Genomic DNA, 19,112 nt, shown 5'->3' with positions numbered 1-19,112 from the left:
GAAAGGATATAAAGGTTGTATTGGGTTGTCAATATGAATGAAGGTTTTTGGATTAAATAATCAGATTCTTCAAGAAAAATAAAATTTATTTATTCAAACCATGGTTGGGCATTTTATGCCATCTAAGGATTAAAGTATCAGCATTAGGTATCATATCGTAGAATTCGGATATAGATACAAATACGGGTATGCTTTGGAAATGCATGGATACAAATGGAAAATATGAAAACAGATAGACACATTAGGGAAATACATACAAATTCCACAAATACATTATCAGCACTACATTTAAGACTAAAATAATCACAAATAATATATAAATACATAAAAAATGTATATTTTAATGGTGCACATGAAAAAATATATTACAACTAATATATCAGGATGCCTAGATATCATATAATTTTATTTATAATGCATCAATCAAGGGTCCAAGACAGTAAACACATGTGCATATTATATTTTAATTATTATATCAGTTATTTATTTATTTTACTATTTTATTTTTTTAACATTAACAAAAAATCAACTAAGTATTAAATTCTTAAATGGAAATTAAAATACCAATTAATAATTCACAAAAATATAATATTAACTTAAAGTATATCAAATTTGTTAAAATTTCTAAGATACATATCCTATACAATTTCATAATTTTTAATTACTAAAATAATTGTTCCATTGTTAATATTTTTATTTCTTTAAATAATTTGTGATAAAAAATCATTTTTTGAAATAAATGTAGATTAGTGGATTTGATAGATTCAATTTAATATTATATTCTTCAATATTTTGTGAACAATATTTTTATTTTTTATAAATATAATAAATATGTTGTTATTACTTATTAGTGTAAATTAAGGTATTAATTAATAATTTGTAAAAATATATAAAAATTTTAAGATGCATATCATGTGCAATTTAAATATTAAAATAATTATTTTATTATTATTATTTTATCTATATAATTTTATTGATATTAAAAAACCATCTTTTTATATAAATATGGGCTTGATATGCTATTTGTTCTATTAATTTATAATATACTAATTTTGAATATTATTGTTTGGAATAATTAGAATTGTTAAATATAAACACGTGTTTTTTATTTAAATTGTATGTCGACACAAAAAAATTAATAAAATTTATTTTATTCTATTAAACATCGCAAGATGAAGTCTGGCTTGATGGTTTAGAGTGTGGCGAAAGATAAACGCATCCGAATGGCCTGAGTTCGAATCGTTGCCATAAGTGCATTTTTATTGAAGTATAGAGAGATGCGGTGTTTCCTGCATATCACCCCGTACTAGTGCGTGCCAGCTGATACAATATGATACAGGTCGATACTCATTCATATCAGTGCAATACAAACGACTTGCGGGATATATATCTATTTGTAGCATATCCCGTACCGTTGTCAATCGATACCAATACAATATGCCCGATACCAAGCATATCATGTCAATACTCATATTGGACTTAAACTCCCTAGTTGCTAGGGAGATTTTGGTGTGACTCTAGGGATGGCAATTTCTATCCTACTTGTCTTGATGGGGTGGTTTTTTTTGTTTGAAAAAATGGATACGAGACCAGTTTTGAGATTTTACAACCCAGGTATGAATAGGGTATAGTATTAGGTTAAATCCAACCCCACACAACCCATAATACACATCCTGAAGAATGCATATTATATATTATGTGTTGAATTTAATAATGTTTTGAAACTTATTTGAAGGATAATTGATAATTTATATATTATCTACATGTTTCAATCAAATAATTGAAAATTGTTGGTTCATGTTATTTTGCTTGTTTATTACTTATATATCACAGGAAATTAGATCCAGGTTATGGACCCAACCCGTCCCACCCTCAAATGTGGAGTGGGTAGGGTTGGGAAGGCCTTGCATTTTCATATGTGGAGAGGGTTTGAATTCTGAAAGCCCAACCACTTGCAGGTTTTAGGGAGGGTATGGATCAGGAGTTTTGGGGAAGGTTTTGAATTTCATATGTTGTCAAGGATTTTTTTTTTTTTTTTTTTTTTGCTTCTTTCTTAAAGGCATTGGGCTGACCTACTGGTTAACCAGAACAGAAAAATCTGCCTCCTGACCTCAAATGTCATCAGAAAGTTGCTAATACTTTAAATCAGACATGGTTGAATCCAGTTTGAGACGCTTCTTTTGACCATGAAAAAGAGGCTTGCAACATTATGGGCCCTACTGCCCGTGAAGAACTAAAAGTTCCAACTAAGCCATTTTAGAAGGGCTGACGCTTCTTGATGAGAGACTTCCGATCAAAATAACACAAAAGATGTTTTATGTGATGGTTGGTTCCAACAAAAGTTGTGTTTGGTACTATTGTTATTTCTACCTAAAGCATTTTAAGTTGATCGATACAAATTGGAATAGGATTGTTATTTGAGGCTGTTTATAGGTGAAACAGGCATTCCTTAACAATGCATATGTGAGAGGTTGTTTGTGGAAATGTCAAAATTGGCGTTTCAGGTAGAAACAGCAAGCTGAAACGAATGTCATTTGTGATGTGACAACGCGTATCTCTCTGTCTCTCGCCAGTTTGTATTGGTCAACCAAAAACGTTTCAGGTACAAACAACAATGGTACCAAACACAACCAATAACTTGGCTTCTGACAAAATCTTAACACCAAGGTAACAAATCTAAATCTAAATCTCATTCAAATCCCTACTCATCTGAATGAAAAGAAACTTTAATTTGGTCCTGGGTACTGGTACAAGTTACTACTTAGTACCAGCCCCAGGTTGATTCTTGATAATTCACAAATGTCTTTGTGAAAACAGAATAAAGTTCCATCCATATCTAATTGCTATCTGAGTGGTTCAGTTATCAAAATATCCATGGACATCATACAACATTGATTTTATTACCAAATATCAAAGTGTGATAGCACAGTTCTACCTAACTCCTGCTCCCTAACGAATGAGCAAATTCCAAACAGGATGTGGAAAAATCCTATTCAAAGGCCCTGCTTAAGCTGATTATACCAGAACATGCTGCTGCCCATTTATGTAAGACAAACTTTGAGTGATCTTTTTGATATATGCAGTACAAGCAGCAAGGTAATGTATGAAATCTCCTGAACAATCTCATCTTGATTAGTTTCTAACCACATAAAAAAGGATATTTTTCCTTAATACTGCCATGCTCATCTACTGACAGTACCAAAATGGCCCTGCCCATGGGTGGTGAACCTATCCAAAGACTGGTTCTTTGGTCTCCAAAACCTTCAACATGGGCTTACAGATTGTATCTCCTCTAGGATTTTAGGGATATGCACTCATGGTATTGCTTTTCTGTACAATTAAGAGTGTGGTGGCACAGGATTAAATACTTAGTAAAACATCTCCCACCTGAAAGTGCAACCCATGTGATATTATCATCCAAATGCAGCCAATAGGCCACAAGCCTGCATTGCATCCACATCAGGATCCTCCATTTTCAGGCCTAGATATTGGCTTCATCTCTAAAAGGTTATAATCAATCATCAAAATGTTGCAATGAATATAACAGAAGGAAATTGAGACACAAAAGATGATAAAGCACATTATGGGCATTAAGATGATTGCATATCTCCACCACACAAACAGCATTGATCAGTATAATAACAATCACAGACACTGAAATTTCCCCTCAGGAACTCTTATACAGTGATGACAACATATAATAAAACATCAACCAGAGATGAAGAAAAAGCATGCACACATAGCTCATGCACATCTCACTGTACAGAGAGAACAATGCTGCAATAATTGTATGTAAAAAGAAAGGAACCTCTTAAAGTCTCAGTGTAAGATCTGGTGGGGATGAATCTGCTTCTGGTGCTGGAGCCACTGCTACGAAATTAAAAGATGAGCTTCCTGCCAATTCAAAACCTGGATGGGAACCAATTCCCTCAGGCACTTGTTGAAAACTCCCAGGCCAAAACAGCTCTGCATCATCATCTTCCAAGAGCATCGGTGGCCCAAAGTAGCTGTGTTCAAACCTGGCACCAGTTTTAATCTCAGGGGGCCTCTCTGGTGCTACAATGCCATGGTGCATTGAGTGAGCTTTGATCCCAAGGGACCGGAATGCTGACCCATGTAGGGGAAGGGATGCCAGGCTGGCATACCTCTCTGAGAAGATTCCCATCCGCAAGGCTCTCTTTGCTAGTGTCCTCTCCCTCTTGTGTGCATTCTGGTGCCCACCCAAAGCCTGTGAGCTGAAGAACTTGCGTTGACAATAGTTGCAAGAGAAAACTCTAGGGAAGGAGGTCGATGGAGTGTGAGGAGCAACTTCATTGCTACTCTCACTGGTGCTCGATAGTGGGAGCCCCACTGACTCTTTTGTGCCCCCCATATGACTATCACTATTTTTGAAGCTAAGGCTTAAATTGAGGGAAATGGGCCTCATATTAGGTTCAAGCTTCATGAGATTTGTGAGGCAGGTGGAAATGGTGGTGTCCTTGGAAGGTTCTGGAGAAGCTCCATGGATGGAGATATTGGAAGCAACTTGACTGCTGATGTCGGATTCATCTTCAGACACTGCCTCTGCTTCAAATTCACAATTTGATGCTTTCATGTTTGATCATAAAATAAAGATCAAGAACTCGTTTTTCGCTGGATGAGCAGTGTCTAGTATAGGAAATATTGGCCTGACCTACAATTGATGGTTTCTAGCTCTTCATCTGCAATTATGAGAGATAATGAATAATTCAGTAATGCCAGGCAAGAAAGCTTACTGTAAAAGGAAAGACGGAACTCCAAGTAGGGGACCAAATGATTTAACTGGATTAACTAAATTGGAGAAGATACAACCGAAACAAAAACGCAAATAAGGTCAAAGTTTAGTATAACTTATAAAATTTCCATCTGAAACCGGAACCAAGGTTTAACTCTGGTTAGGATAAGCTAACACTTGAACATAGAAAGAACATACAGGTTATAAATAGGTGTGGCATTGCCCACCCCTACATAGAAAAAAAAAATGTCTTTTTCTTTATGTTGGTTTGTAGGGAAGGATAATCTTCAATATCTTGATGGACCTACTTTAGATAACCACAAAGCTAAAAACATCTCATCTATCACATCCTTCTACAGGAATGAGAAAATATCCAAAAGAAAGAATTGTGAATGAAGGAATTAGAAAATATTCAGCAGCAGCAATTTCCAGTAAAGGAATAAGAAAACATCCATAAGCAATAATTGCAAATATTGAGTAATCTTCTGTGTTTTGAAAGGCGTTGGAGATGTATGCCTGGAGGCATGGCGCTAAAAAAATGCCTGGAGGCGCATACTCCCTATTACACTTTATACAGGAGGCTTATGCCTCATATTCTCTTTAACTTTAAGCTAGTTTTTATAATAAAAATATTATAAGTAAAAGTGGAGGAACCATTTTATCGTGTTCTTCATTATAAGTAGAAGTGAATGAGATCTATCACTAATACTGGTCATTTATTTTCTATCACTATATGGCTGATCTATAATCATAGAAAAAAAAAAAAGAACAAGTCTACAATTTTCAGATGATTTAGAACAAATGGATTAAGTTTCTGCATAAGAAAATTTGGATAATGAACTTTAATTGTTAAAATTATTTTAGATCCAAATTTAGAACTCTTGGGTTTTGTAGACATATAAGAAATGGCCTTAACATATTCCCCAACATACTGATATCAAGAACTCAAATAAAACTAGTCTATATGTTCTGCTTCTTGCCTGTTGTTCTCATCCACTAAAAGAAGAAGAATGCCCAAAAATTTATACAAGAATGTTGCATGACCCATCTTTACAAGTAATAGTGTCCATAGATATTTTCAAAATAGAGTTTGGCAACTAAAATATCCCAAACTATAATAACATGAGATCCATGCTTACCTATTGTCCCTCCTCAGTCCTCACTAAGGTTTCACAAACCCATTAAAAAATGAAGTTAAAACTCATTCAAACTTGGGAGTTATATTTCAGTATCCCACAGAGCCATATTTACGGAGACTCTTGTAAAGAAAGGTAATGAAACATTTTTGGACTTCCAATGTCTTTAGTTGGTTCAGAGAAAAAATCAATGCTTTGTTGCTAATTTCTTGGGATGTTATTAGAGATTCATTTTCTACAAGATTAATTTTTTTTAAAGAAAAGAAAAGTCGAGCTTCCAAAATGTAGTAGCAATAGTTGCATTAATAAATATTTTCACTTTATCTATCCAAAGAAAAAAAAAGAAAAAAAAAGGGAATATCTAGTTGCAAGCAAATGACGTATGGAGTTTGGAGACAAGCTTTCTCAAGAGATTGACAAAAGGAGTTTTGGCTCTAAATTACAGATTAGGTGTAAGGTATTGAAATATGGGAGGAGAAAGCATAAAGGAAATAACACAATTAGAGAATTCTCTACAACATCATTGTTTTATTCCACTGTGGAAGACACCCAAGTGAAAAATGAAACTTAAGCTTAATATAGCTCACATAACAATAGTAATCACATCAAACATGCTACATAACAAAGATACATATATCATTTTAAATTCCAGGCATGAAGCCAACCTCATATAATTGGGGATAGTTGGGGAAAGGCTTAGATGATGATAATGAAAATCACACAATTACACTTAAACCCTTGATTAGAAAAATGACTGAACTACCCTTGCAATAATAAGTGTACACTCAACAGAGACCTACAAAAATGTACATATAATAATATAAAAAGGAAAAATCTTAGATTCCATTCGGAATCAGAATCGGAATGGTCTTTTCCCATAGTCTGTCTGTTTGGTTCAGACAGGAATGGGAATGAGTATTGGAATGAGAAGGAATGGGATTTCATTCCCAAGGGAGGGTCAGGGAATGACCATTCCCTCAAATGGGGGAATGCCATTCCAGCAGGAACGGGAATGAGATTCCGATTCCTCTCAACCAAACAGTTGGAATCGGAATAGCCCATTCCGGTTCTGATTCCAGACCCTTATTCCCGCGAACCAAACGGGGCCTTAGTTCTCCAAGATCTTTAGCCACCATACCTTACATACTCCATGTGCCATATATCCGAACTTTAACTTTGCATTGGACTTAGCAACCATGGATTATTTTTAACTGAAGCAAGTAATCAAATTTCATCCCAAAAATTTTAAACAACTTGAAGCTGACTACAATCTAAAATGGATCCCACCCAATTAGCATCTATATATGCCTTAATAAAAAGATGCCCCTGGATATGAAGTAAGATACCTTCTCCAATTGATAACTTCCATGTACCTTAGTATCACATTAGCTGCCTCTGAGAAATACAAATGCAGTCATGAATATGAACTCTCCCTCATAATAAAGTGTAGAGACATAAGGTTGTGTTTTTTATGTAGAGATATGTTATTGTATTTGATTGTACCTAGGCTTTCTTTCTAGGAGGGTGATAGAGATTATGGGGAAATAGTTGTAATGTTGATAAACATCTAGGAACTTTTATGTATTTATAGGAGCAAGAGAACCATTTTGTAAATTTTGATTTTGATATAATTTGATCTTTGGCTTAATTAGGTATTAGCTGTGTTGGATTAGGGTTGAGAGAGAGAGAGGGAGAGAGATCTAAGCTGCAAGTTTTTGCATCTTATTCAGGTATCTCAACAGTGAATTGATCTCCCCATATTCCATAGACCAATCTGAACCATGCTAAATTATTGTTGTTTGTTATTCCTATTTTTAGTTCTATTTGTCTTCTCTATTGTTGGTTAGGACAAAGAACCTCTAAAAGCCTCTCAAATTGTGTATCCACCATTTTGTGAAAATTTATATGTTGTATACTTCGTCCCTGGATTTCATTAAATAAACTCAAGTACATCGGATACAACCATCAAAATAAGTAACAACATTACAATGTCCAAATGGTAAATAGTAAAAACTAAAGACTGATAAGAAAAAGATTGAATAATTTCAAATGGATTAGAACTTTTATTATTACTCAAAAATATGAAACTTTAAAAGGTTTCAAGGGATCAAGCCAGCAAGAATCCAAGAGCCACAAGCCACTAGTATCACAATGGGAGAAAGCAATCCATCAGCAACCCTAGCTATTTTTTTTGGATAAGTAACACAGAAAATGATTTCATTAAAAATAATAAAGCAGAACAACAAGAAATTTCCTCAAAATATAGTCTGTCTATGTACCCCTTGCTTAGCTAGACCATCTGCCAAACTGTTGGCAGATCTTCTAACCCAATTAACTTGCTCAGCTAGACCATCAGCAACCCTAGATTTTTTTTTTCTACCATAACAAATAAAATAACTAGAAAAAACAAAAAAATACCCATTATACAATCTAAAGCACCAGAATCAAGGATCCGAGATGAATTGTAGGTAGAACATACCAAGAATAAAAAGGTAATCCACATATGCCCCAATGAATGCTGAGGTAGTAGAGCTCTCTTGTTTGGATACCTTTTCAGAACATCTCCAACTCCTCCTCAAGAATGGCAGCTAACCTCTTTGAGCCCCCAGATGTAGGTGCTTTGCAAAAGACATCCAGAGATAAGAATGATTCAACTGAACCAGTTGGTATGGCAAAAGAATTAGTAGTAGAGACATTAGTGGCTGTAGAGTTCTTCCCCTTATTAAACATAGCAAGACGTCCACATAGTTTCCAGCAATTATCCCTGCCATGCCCACCTTTACCACAATGGGTGCATTGTAATTTCTCTTTGTTAACCTTGTACCCTTTTCTTTTGCTGTCCTTATAAGGAATTGAAGTGAGTGCAGATCTCTCCAAGGGTTCATTATAATTTCTTCACTTTGAACCTAAGCATATTCTTGGTTTAGAATGGGGAGCTCTTCTCCACTCAAAGTTTGTGCCTTCACCATTTCAAAATGTGGGTTGAGATGTGAGTCCTCTCCAAATTTCTCTTGTAAGTAATAACACCTTTCTTGATCATAATAGTCCAACTACTCCCAATGCATCCAAGTATGCAAAATAACCAGCCAAGGATCTCTCCACTTAGTGATGATGGGAGATTTCCTAGCTTAGCTGCAAAATACAAGCATAATTCTTCACCTTTTTTTAAGAAATAATTTTTCACCTATGATATGCCTCCTTTGCTTCATTCCAGAACTCCACAGTTGTCCTGATGAATAAAAAAGGCATTGCTAATTTAGGTTGCATCTAATTCAGTAATGGGAACTAATCGAATTTTCTCCCACCCACTTACTATGAGCAAGGTTATATCCTCATCAAGTTCCTTGGTCTTCCCATTAATGTAGCCAAGTTTTTCCTTGCCTCCAATAATTATTCTAGCTAATTAGGACCATTCTTCCCATTAATGTAGCCAAGTTTTTCCTTGCCTCCATTAATTATTCTAGTTAATTAGGACCATTGTAAATAGTTGATTCCATCTATTTTCATTATGATAGTTTGAACTCCTATGTTTTCTAGGAAGTTAGGTAATTTATTTTATGATATATCCAAATAGAATCAACCATGGAATTAATGCGAAAGGCCATGCTTTATGAATAACAAGAAATTTCAAACCAATCAATAGCAGGTAAGAGTGCACTTTCACTGTATCCCAATAACAACTCAGATAGAGTACTTATCTATCATGTCTAGATGAATATTGGAAAAGAAAAACCTTGTGAGGACCCACACATCCTCTTAGCCAAAGTTCTCTATCACAACTAACAGCAGATAGCCAACCACCTCTAGGATTGATAAAACAGTCAAAAGGGAAAGCAAGGTGGGTAGTAAAATAGGATGAGAAAAAAACGCCCAAAAATCAATGCTGCTCCAAATCAAGCCAAACCAGATTCTTTTGATCAGAAAATATCATGAATCAAACACCCCATGCCTCATACAATCACTCTGTCTTGAGAGAAAGTTCTGGCCCAATAGCATGTAAATTTCTACTATTTTCACAACAAGCCTAGAAAAATACTAATTTATACAGAAAAAAATCTCCATAAACTAATGGGTACCAACTGGAAAATTTTCTTTCAATTCCAAGTTGGGTGCCTAGTCCCATTGCTCATCCATACAGCCTAATGAAATCAACAGGCCATTGGTGGTGAAGAAACTCCCTCGGGTTTCAGACTTGATATTCTGCTACCAAGTTGATTTATTGGAGCTTATTCTTGATGCACTTGAGTGTGTGTAGTATGAGAGAGAAAGAGGAGGAATATGAAGAAAGAAATAAAATGAAAGGAGAATGGTGTTGGTCTATTTAGGCCTATGACCACCATTAATGATATCTTATTAGATTATGTTAATGAAAGGAAAAAGACATAAATGCCCCTATACAAGATATCAATATAAAATATATAGACCAAAAGCATGCATGCTATAAGTTTGAATGAAGAATATCAAGAAAACAAGGAGAATAAGGTTGATATCAGTAACATAAGTCTTATCCCAACTATATCGTAATCTGCTACAAGAATCCCATTTTTCCATATTTTCTGTTAACTTGTGAGTCCTTAGATCTTTTCTTGCCACCTCAACCCATTCTCTTCTCAGACTTTCCCTAGCTCTTTAAGATCCTCATCTTTCAGTTTTCACCCCTTATAGGTTCAGTGGGCGTTCTTCTATGCACATCTCCAAACCATCTAAATCTACTTTCCCAATTTCTGTTATTCTTCTGGTTACATTGTTAAAAGAACATATGTGTTAGCATATACATGAACCAAATAAAATATTAGCAAGATCCAAGTAAGAATGGATGTATTGATCAGCTTTAGTAGCAGCCCTTTTGGCATGGAATAAATTGGGACTAGTGCAACAAAAGTCAAGACCATAATTTGTTCTGGATGCTACATGGCATGCCACAACAGACCTGTTTATCACAATTCACAAAGTAGACAAAAACTGGAAGAATAGCGAGCATGGAGTTGATTATATGATAATTGAAGAAGGAATTCTGAGGATATGTTATCTTCCCCTCACATCATGTGTATATTATCTTTGCCTTTACCATGAAGATTCAGTGCTGCAGGTTACAGGAGAACGCTCAAAGAGAATAAGTTGATTTTCTGAGATTGTAATAAGGATTAAAAAACAAGTTAAGACATAGGACATGGCCATGGTTAAACCACCAAGTCAGAAGCTTTAAATTCCATGGTAAGCCTCAATAAACAAGAAGCAATAAACTGAAAGTTATCCTGTCTCTGCAAGGACCCAGAACGAAATAGCATAAATGTACTCTACTATGTCAGAAGCAGGGTTCATTTCTATGCTTGATTTTAATTAAGATATTCTTCAGAAAGGGGTTGCTTATGCATATGATTTCCAACAAATGTCTGGTGCTTGCAATTAATGAAGTTATATTGAGATCTTAAGACATCAATTTCTGCAACACATGCCTTTGCTATGGAAAGAACTGATGAAAATTCTCTAGCCAATAGTTAATATTTCACCATGCTAAGTACGTTGGAGGATTTTTTACTTATCCACTATAAGAAGAATTGGGAAACCTTTTAGATTTCATTCATGAGAAAACATTAGTAAACGTCAGCATGGTGTTTTTTTCTCATAAAACTGCTCATGGACAATAGACATTCACCAAACAAGTAACAAAGGGAAGATAACTAGCATCACCCCAGTGAGCAAGAATTAGAAGATATAGTCAAGGGACTCCAAATTGACTTAACAGAGAAATTATCTATGAGCAACAAAAATGATAGAAAAGGATAAAACCCAATGAAGAATGTTTCAATTGGAATTCCTCCATTTATTTGAAGCTCAGAACAAGAATATTGAAAAACAAAGATATGGCATGTATATAGCATCTTTCTATAAATTGAAAAAAAAAAAGATTCTCTTTCAAACTTCCTTCAATTGAGATTTTAAAATTTGATTTACAAAATTGAGAACAGACGATTATTTTTCATATTCCAACCATCATGTTGTGGTTCAGCCATCCCTAATCTCCCCAAGTAAAACTTATATATGAATCTTGATAAACATTTCTGTCTCAGGAAAATCACCAAGATAATAACCAAGATATTTAATTTCCAACCATGTTTGAACCAGAAAGTGAGTCTTCTAGATTAGTAAGTTTCTGTAATTCTGTTTGGAGAAACTTTATCTGATTGTATATTTCTTTTTCCGTAAAAATAAAAAGTACAAAAGAACTCTAAAACCAACCAAATCCTTCCAAACTGATTATTTTCAACAGATCCAACACAAAGTGTGCAAGCCTGCAACTTCACATCAGCCTCTTGTTCACCATACTTCTAGGGTGCTCTTAAAAGGCATCCACAAAGGAACCCAGCTGAGGAGTTCTAGGAAGTGGTTTCAGACTACCATATATAAAAGTTTGCATCAATGAAAATGAGCTTCGATATTCTGTGTTCAGACCATAAAAATTTGAAAATAACCACAGAAACATGATATGCAAATAGAAGACAGTCCAAGAAAATGGAGATCTATCAACAATTCTGCAATAAACCAGGTTCAACTACTGATAAAACTTGCAACCAAACATCATATTTCTCTCATTTGACATGTCCTTCTCAACAATTCAGGCCTCATTTTCATCAATTAACAGAAAAGCTTCAATCTTCTAGAAAGAAGAAATGGTAGAAACAGATTACCGTAATCAACTAGATATCCAGAAACGTCAAGGACACAGAGAACACAGAAACATTAATAGATAGAAAAATATACAAAAGGATTACAGAAACCATAGAAATTAGCAACAAAATATATATCCTACCCACAAAATAAAACTTACAGAGACACAGGAACCACGGGAACCGAACCAGGTAAACCCAAGTCCAGAAACATCAACAGACAGTGACTGATATAACAGCCATTTCATTCACCGTCGCCGGAAAATTTAAATAAAGAAACAGAAATCCAGTCTAAAACATCAAATTCCAACATCAGGAAAAAAAAAAGTCTAGAACTAAGATACACAATGGGATTCTCGTACATACTATTTTGAGGTCGCAGACATCTTCAGTGGTGCCATATGGGTGTGACTGTTGCTAATTAGAAGACAAAACCAGCTTCTGGGTTTCTCTGATTTTGCTGCACAGGGAAGAGTAAATAAAAAAGGGAAAGAATGGCGATGAGATGATATGCAGAGGGAGAATTCGATGGGTGGTAGTGATGTTTAATTATGGGAAAGAAAAGGTTGGGAGAGACGATGGTGGGACGTCAGGGAAGTCAGAGAAAAAGGTTCTGTTGGATAATTTAAGAAAAAGAAGCGGACACATTCACCACACTCACTGTTTGTTGAATCTTGGCACTTCAACCACAACAAACAGCAACTACTGCAACAAATTGAGATGGAAAGATAGCGGGAGAGAGAAAACAAGAAAAAAAGTACTAGGCTACTCCCATTATTGTCCTACCAAAGATACCCCTCTCCCTCTCTCCACTTTAAGCTTTAAAGAGTAGACCAAGTGTTCAGATAAGTTCAGTGGTGCATGGGTCCATTTCTATCTCAGATTCACCCATCATCATTCCTGCAAGTTCCACATGACTCCTTTCCAAGTTTCAATTCCATCTTTCATGCATGGCATCTCAGCCCATTATTTCCCCGTCATACCCATCTCATGTCTATACATTGCATGCATGTCTGATGGATTTATAAACCCAAAATTCAAATCTCTCTCTCTCTGGTCCTCTCAAAAGGCATTCTTTATTTATGAATTGGCGCATAGCCTATGCTCTAGTTGTTAGTAGATGGCGATGGGTGTTGATTCCGAATTCCCATATTTATTGTTACTTCCCAGAAAGAAGTGAAACAAATTAAAAGAAAAAAAAATTAAAACAAGAGAAGAATAAGAACAATGCACTGTATGCACATAGTATAATATATTATGTCCCAAATGGCCAAATTATTGTACGAAAGATGAATAAATATACACTTAAGTCACTTACACATATATTGAGAGAGAGAAAGAGACAGAGCGCTTTATGAACAGAAGATTAAAAAAGAGTATAAGAGAGAGCATGCTTCTTTTCAACGCATGGAGATGAGGTTTTTGTTTTCTTGGATCTTGGAATAAAACCAGAAGAAAAGCATTCACATTGGGTGGAGTCTTCTTTGTTTCTTTTTTTCTTTCTATTTTGTTGGTAGAAATTCAGGAGTTCAGATTCATGTAGAACTGATACTTCACGTGCCCTCACATACTCCTGCTGTTTTCATTTGTTCCTTTCTCTTGGTTGGTAACTTTTTTTTTTTTTTTTGTTTCACCGTGGATGCTTCTTTGTATTCTTCACGGGCTTTGGTTCCTTTCTGTCTCAAACCAAGACTGGAAAAGAAAAAAACCTTTATGAAAGATCTGTTGGTTTTATGAGATTAAACATATTAATTTGTACATGATTTGGAAGAAATCAATATTCTAAGATTGGCCCAGACCCATATGGTCTGACTGTTTGACCTACTATCGTGCCACTTTTATGGGTCTTTTTTTTTTTTTTTATTTTGGTATTGGCCTGTTTTATGGGTCTTTAGTCCCTGTTTTTCAGATCCAAAAATACCCATTAAACCAGCTATAACTAGAATTTAAAATATAGAAGATATTCTCAATGCACGGTTGAATGTATATGTGGGGCGCATGTGGGTTCCTTACAAATTCATCAATATCCTCCATGCTAATTAATCACAGTTTTATTAACTTTGATTTAATAACCATCAATCCCCCATTACATTAAAAATGACAAGCCCTTGATTTCTAATATTTAGCATATGCCAAGGTTGAAAAATTGATGTTTATCATATAATACAACTCTATATGTTATAGTGTTTTTGACACAAAGAGCCTGTAGTTACATGGGTTTGATTTTGTCGCTCCATGTTTGGAGCGATGCAGAGTGACCATCTCAACTACTGGGCCATTAGCTTAAAAAAACTAAACTGGGTTGATAGGTTTCTAAACAAGTAAATTAATGATTAAAAAATTAAATCTTATAATAATTTACTTCATTTTTTTGAACATGTGATATTATTTAAACACCTTACTAGCATCCAATTATTAATTTTGAGAATTTTTTGTCATTTTTTAATAATTTTTTACATCATAGATTGATTCAGTCAACCCATATAGGTTTTAGAATGGGTAAGACCAATCAACCCCTATTAGTGACTATGACCCAATAGAATCGAAATTAAAAAAAAAAAAAAAGAAGAAAATGGTTCATACAGTTTTATTAAATTTTCAGTTAATGACATCTATCCTCAACTATGTCCTATCTACTACTGTATTTGATTTTGACAGACGTCCCTAATTCCTAATAATTAGGGTCTCCCAAATTTCTGCATCATGAATGCAAATAGGCCAGTGCATCCATCCTGCTACCACTGTAACTGGATTCAGTCAGTGCAAAGCCCGTTCAAATAGTAATTATAGTCTTGTATTGGAAAAAATTTTCTATGAAATAAAGTATAAAAGTATGAAGATATTACCGATGCAAGGCTGTAAAGGCTGTTTAAACAATATTCGAACGGGCCTTGCACTGACTGAAGCCGATCTCGCTACCACTAACCCTGCTAGGTCTAGCACATTGCATTGCTTCCCCATGAGGGCCAAAGCTACATCATATACACCAAAAACAAATAAAACCGATTATTCAGAAATTGTCGGTTTTTGAAATCGATGATTTTTCAAAAATCACTATTTTTAGTTGTTTGGTATCATTCTTGTCATGTAAGCCCATTTTTTTTAAATCGGCAATGAATTTCTTTGGTAGTGATTCCCAAGAGTGTTTTTTTTCAAGATAATTGTCTCTTGTGTACACATCGGATGCCATGACGTCCTTTAAAAAATCAAATCGAATCATCAAAATTGGTGATCTCTCATCGGGCCGATTTCTCAAAAATCACTAAAATCGGCCAAACAAACAGTAGATTTATTATGTAACTCCGGGGTGGCAGTGATTTTTGAAAAATCAGCAATGGATTGGTGCCAAAACACTGGAGGATTTGAAAATGATACTAAACCTCACATAAATGAACCCTAGACCTAGAAGATAAAGTAAGTTATTATGTTAAACCACTTCAATTGTTATCAAATAGCCCATTAGACTACTTTCCCAAACAGCTGATGCACTGTTATGCAATTTAATAATTCATACTAAACTTAATTAGGTCCAAGAGATTTCTAAGTTGCCACTAATGACTTTGGCTTTAAATCTAACTTATGAGATCATGTCCCTTGATGATAATTAACTAGGAAAATGGCACCACCCACTTCTCGTAGATATTATTATTATTATTATTATTATTATTATTAACCCTAACCGATGAATATGATGACATCATTTCAATGGAAGAAGGGTGTAGGACCACGGTCCCCTCCATCGTTTTCTAACTGTACCTTCTAATGCAAATTCCATAGTTATAGCATATAAAAAAGGTCACTGCTTATGGCCCTTTGCAAAACCTTGGGTCAAGGAATCAATAACTTGCCACCTGTCCCATGTTTTTACTTGAGTTGAGCTTGCCATTAGATGGGTTTCAATTTGGCTCTTAGAATAAAATTCTAAATTATATAGTGGGTTTTTTTTTTTGTTCAATATTCAAATAAAACATTAAAACCTCAGATTTTTTTTTAAATCATAAATCAAATGGTTAAGAGCCATTTGGCCATAGTGGGATTTATCCAATAGTCAGTCCAGATTTTCTAAATATTCTACACTTGGCAAGTCCCTAAAGGCACTGAGGTTCTGCATTCCCAAAAACAAGACAGTCCATGATCCTAATAATTAAACATATAATATAACAGAGAAGGGTTAAGACTTAATTAGAACCAAGAAGAAACGGGGCGCCGCGATTTCAGCTAAGCTAGCCCCAGCAGCAGCAGCAGGTCCCCAGCTAGTCAGGTAGAGCCAGAGACAACAATAAAAAGAAGAAGACCAAGCATTCTTTTAAAGTTGAAAGTGAAACCAAATAAAACGACAGAGACACAGTCCATTTCTCTATAAATAAAAGATCACCTCTTCTTTCTTTCTTTCTTTCTATCTTTCTTTCTTTAAAAATAAAGACCATTTTTTCCCCTTCTCTTACTTTTCTTTCATCCTCTTCAGTAACTTCCAACATCCATGAACCATCACAATCACTTGGGTGCATAACACCCAACCATCCTCTGGCCCTCACGACAATCGGCCCCCAACAGTTTGAAACATGTGCCGCTCGAACAGTGGTGAACATGTCCATCTTGGGCTCCTTGTAGAGATAATATCTCATGTTTCACATTTCGTCCTAAGAAAAAGTCCTCCTTTTAAGTGTTGGTCCCCTACCTCATCAACCACACCACACCAGACCACACTAAGTGTTGGAAACACTATAAGAGTGGTGCAAATTATAATAATAGCTATTGATGAAGGAAGATTTGGCCCGACCTCTCTATTATGTGACAAGTGGCAGAAACAATAACTCGGCAAAAGGGGCCAAGCCTAGGCGGGAACAAGGGGACACACTTCGTCAAACTGACCCTTGTAACAGCTCGGGATACACTTCGTCGAACTGACCCACCTTGTAACAGCTCGGGATACACTTCGCCGAACTGACCCACCTTGTAACAGCTCGGGATACACTTCGCCGAACTGACCCACTTTGTAACAGTTCGGGATACACTTCACCGAACTAACCCACCTTGTAACAGCTCGGGATACACTTTGCCGAACTGACCCACCTTGTAACAGTTCGGGATACACCTCGCCGAACTGACTTGCCCTATAGATACCTCCGAGCTCAAGACCGCCTCGCTCAACACTTCGCATCACCTTCTAGGCACCAAAACCAAACAAGTCGTACCATGCCTGACACTAGGGAAGTCCGTGCCCGAGGGCGCCACGCCTGACTGACTTGGGATCTGACGTTTGGCAGCAGCACTCTAAACGGCCACCTGCCACCGCCACTGACACCGCCATCTCCAGTTAGACGGTTAGGTGACGGTTCTGTCTCAGCAGAAAGGACGATGGCCGAATTGACAAACACAAGGGTAATCATACCCGATCTGACAAGGGCCTCGAGACGAGTACATGAAGTGACTATAAGAGTCCCTGCCCCCCGACAACGGAGGTATGCAAACTTTGCGCTATCTGGTATTACCTTGCTTTTGAAGGATTCTAACTTGAGCTTCGGAGCCTCTACACCGGGTTCCTCCCGGAGCTTTCCCATCTCCTCCGTTTCAGGTTCCCTGCTACCCCATTCAGAAGCAAGGCAGCGGACAGCTAAGACCAGCCGGATCGCGCTCCATCAGCTATAATGGAATACTGATTCCCACTCAATAAGGATTGTTTTATTCTGTGTTTGTTGGGTATTTGTTTCTTTAGCTTTGTCTCATTATATTTATTTAAAATGTATTATATTTTATATAATAGATTATGGAATGTACAAGTGCCTTGAGTTTTGTAAACTCTTTTTATTCATTATTTTATTGTTTATTATAATTGCATATGTACTAATTGTCATTAGTTCTTAATTGAATATATTTGGTTTGGTTGGTCTCATCTCTCTACTTTGTTCTTACAGCTCTATTGCTGAAGTACAGCCTTTTTCTTTTAGAACAGCAACTACTGCAGCTACAAGTTCTAATTATATTTGTCTTATCTACATTGTATATATGTACTATACTTCCATGCAAGTGGTATTTGATGTTCTTCACACATTTCAAGTGAATCAAATACCCACTTACCTTTGTCTTTTATGCTAAGGATGTGTTAATATTTTATATAATTTCGATCTTTGCAGTGTCAATTTCGTTTGCACTGGTTTAAATGCATAGAAGTGCAAAATAGGCTGAGTATAAATTCCGGTTTATTTTATTTTAGATTTGACTTTGTCTTATTTATTCATAAAAATTAAAATGAGAAGTAAAATGAAATAATTTCCACTTTATATGAAAGAAAAATGGAGACATAAGAGTGTCATTTGTTTGGAAGTGAGATAGGAAACAAGATAATGTGTCGAAAAAAAGAGGTAGGTGGTACAAATTTGGCATGCATTAGTTTTTAAGATGCATAATTTGCATCGCCAGTTAGTGCAAATGAGACAAAAAAATACAAATTTTATATCAGGTAGGAATGCAATTCATAATTACAAACAAAATTGAACCGGGTGCAAAATGAATGGCTGTGTTTGGTTGCAGCACGATTTTATTTGCACTAGTATA

The 19,112-nt window shown here is 35.6% G+C and overlaps 1 protein-coding gene across 8 annotated transcripts; it reads right to left on the bottom strand.

The window, feature by feature from the left end:
- Positions 1-3,569: 3,569 nt before the first annotated feature.
- On the bottom strand, positions 3,570-13,982 carry LOC148855321 (zinc finger protein 4-like). 8 transcript variants are annotated; one of them, XR_016094913.1, is made up of 4 exons: positions 12,924-13,157; positions 12,719-12,784; positions 8,369-9,118; positions 3,570-4,700 (listed from the first exon to the last, which is right to left on the bottom strand). XR_016094913.1 is itself a non-coding variant. In XM_088941288.1 (3 exons), exon 3 carries the CDS (start codon positions 4,592-4,594, stop codon positions 3,812-3,814), a length of 783 nt encoding a protein of 260 aa, XP_088797414.1. In that variant the 5' UTR covers positions 4,595-4,700; positions 12,719-12,784; positions 12,924-13,048; the 3' UTR covers positions 3,570-3,811. The 8 variants fall into 8 exon arrangements, 4 of the variants coding, with proteins under 4 accessions (XP_088797414.1, XP_088797415.1, XP_088797412.1 ...); XR_016094914.1 differs by lacking the exon at positions 12,719-12,784 and having other exon boundaries at positions 8,369-9,021; positions 12,924-13,354; XR_016094915.1 differs by lacking the exon at positions 12,719-12,784 and having other exon boundaries at positions 8,369-8,507; positions 12,924-13,345.
- Between the last annotated feature and the right edge of the window lie 5,130 nt (positions 13,983-19,112).

The sequence above is a fragment of the Nelumbo lutea genome, chromosome 4, assembly GCF_056320005.1.
Source record: "Nelumbo lutea isolate HS-2025 chromosome 4, American lotus-T2T, whole genome shotgun sequence".
In the NCBI taxonomy this organism is placed as follows: domain Eukaryota; kingdom Viridiplantae; phylum Streptophyta; class Magnoliopsida; order Proteales; family Nelumbonaceae; genus Nelumbo; species Nelumbo lutea.
This window is presented reverse-complemented; position numbering and strand designations above follow the sequence as displayed.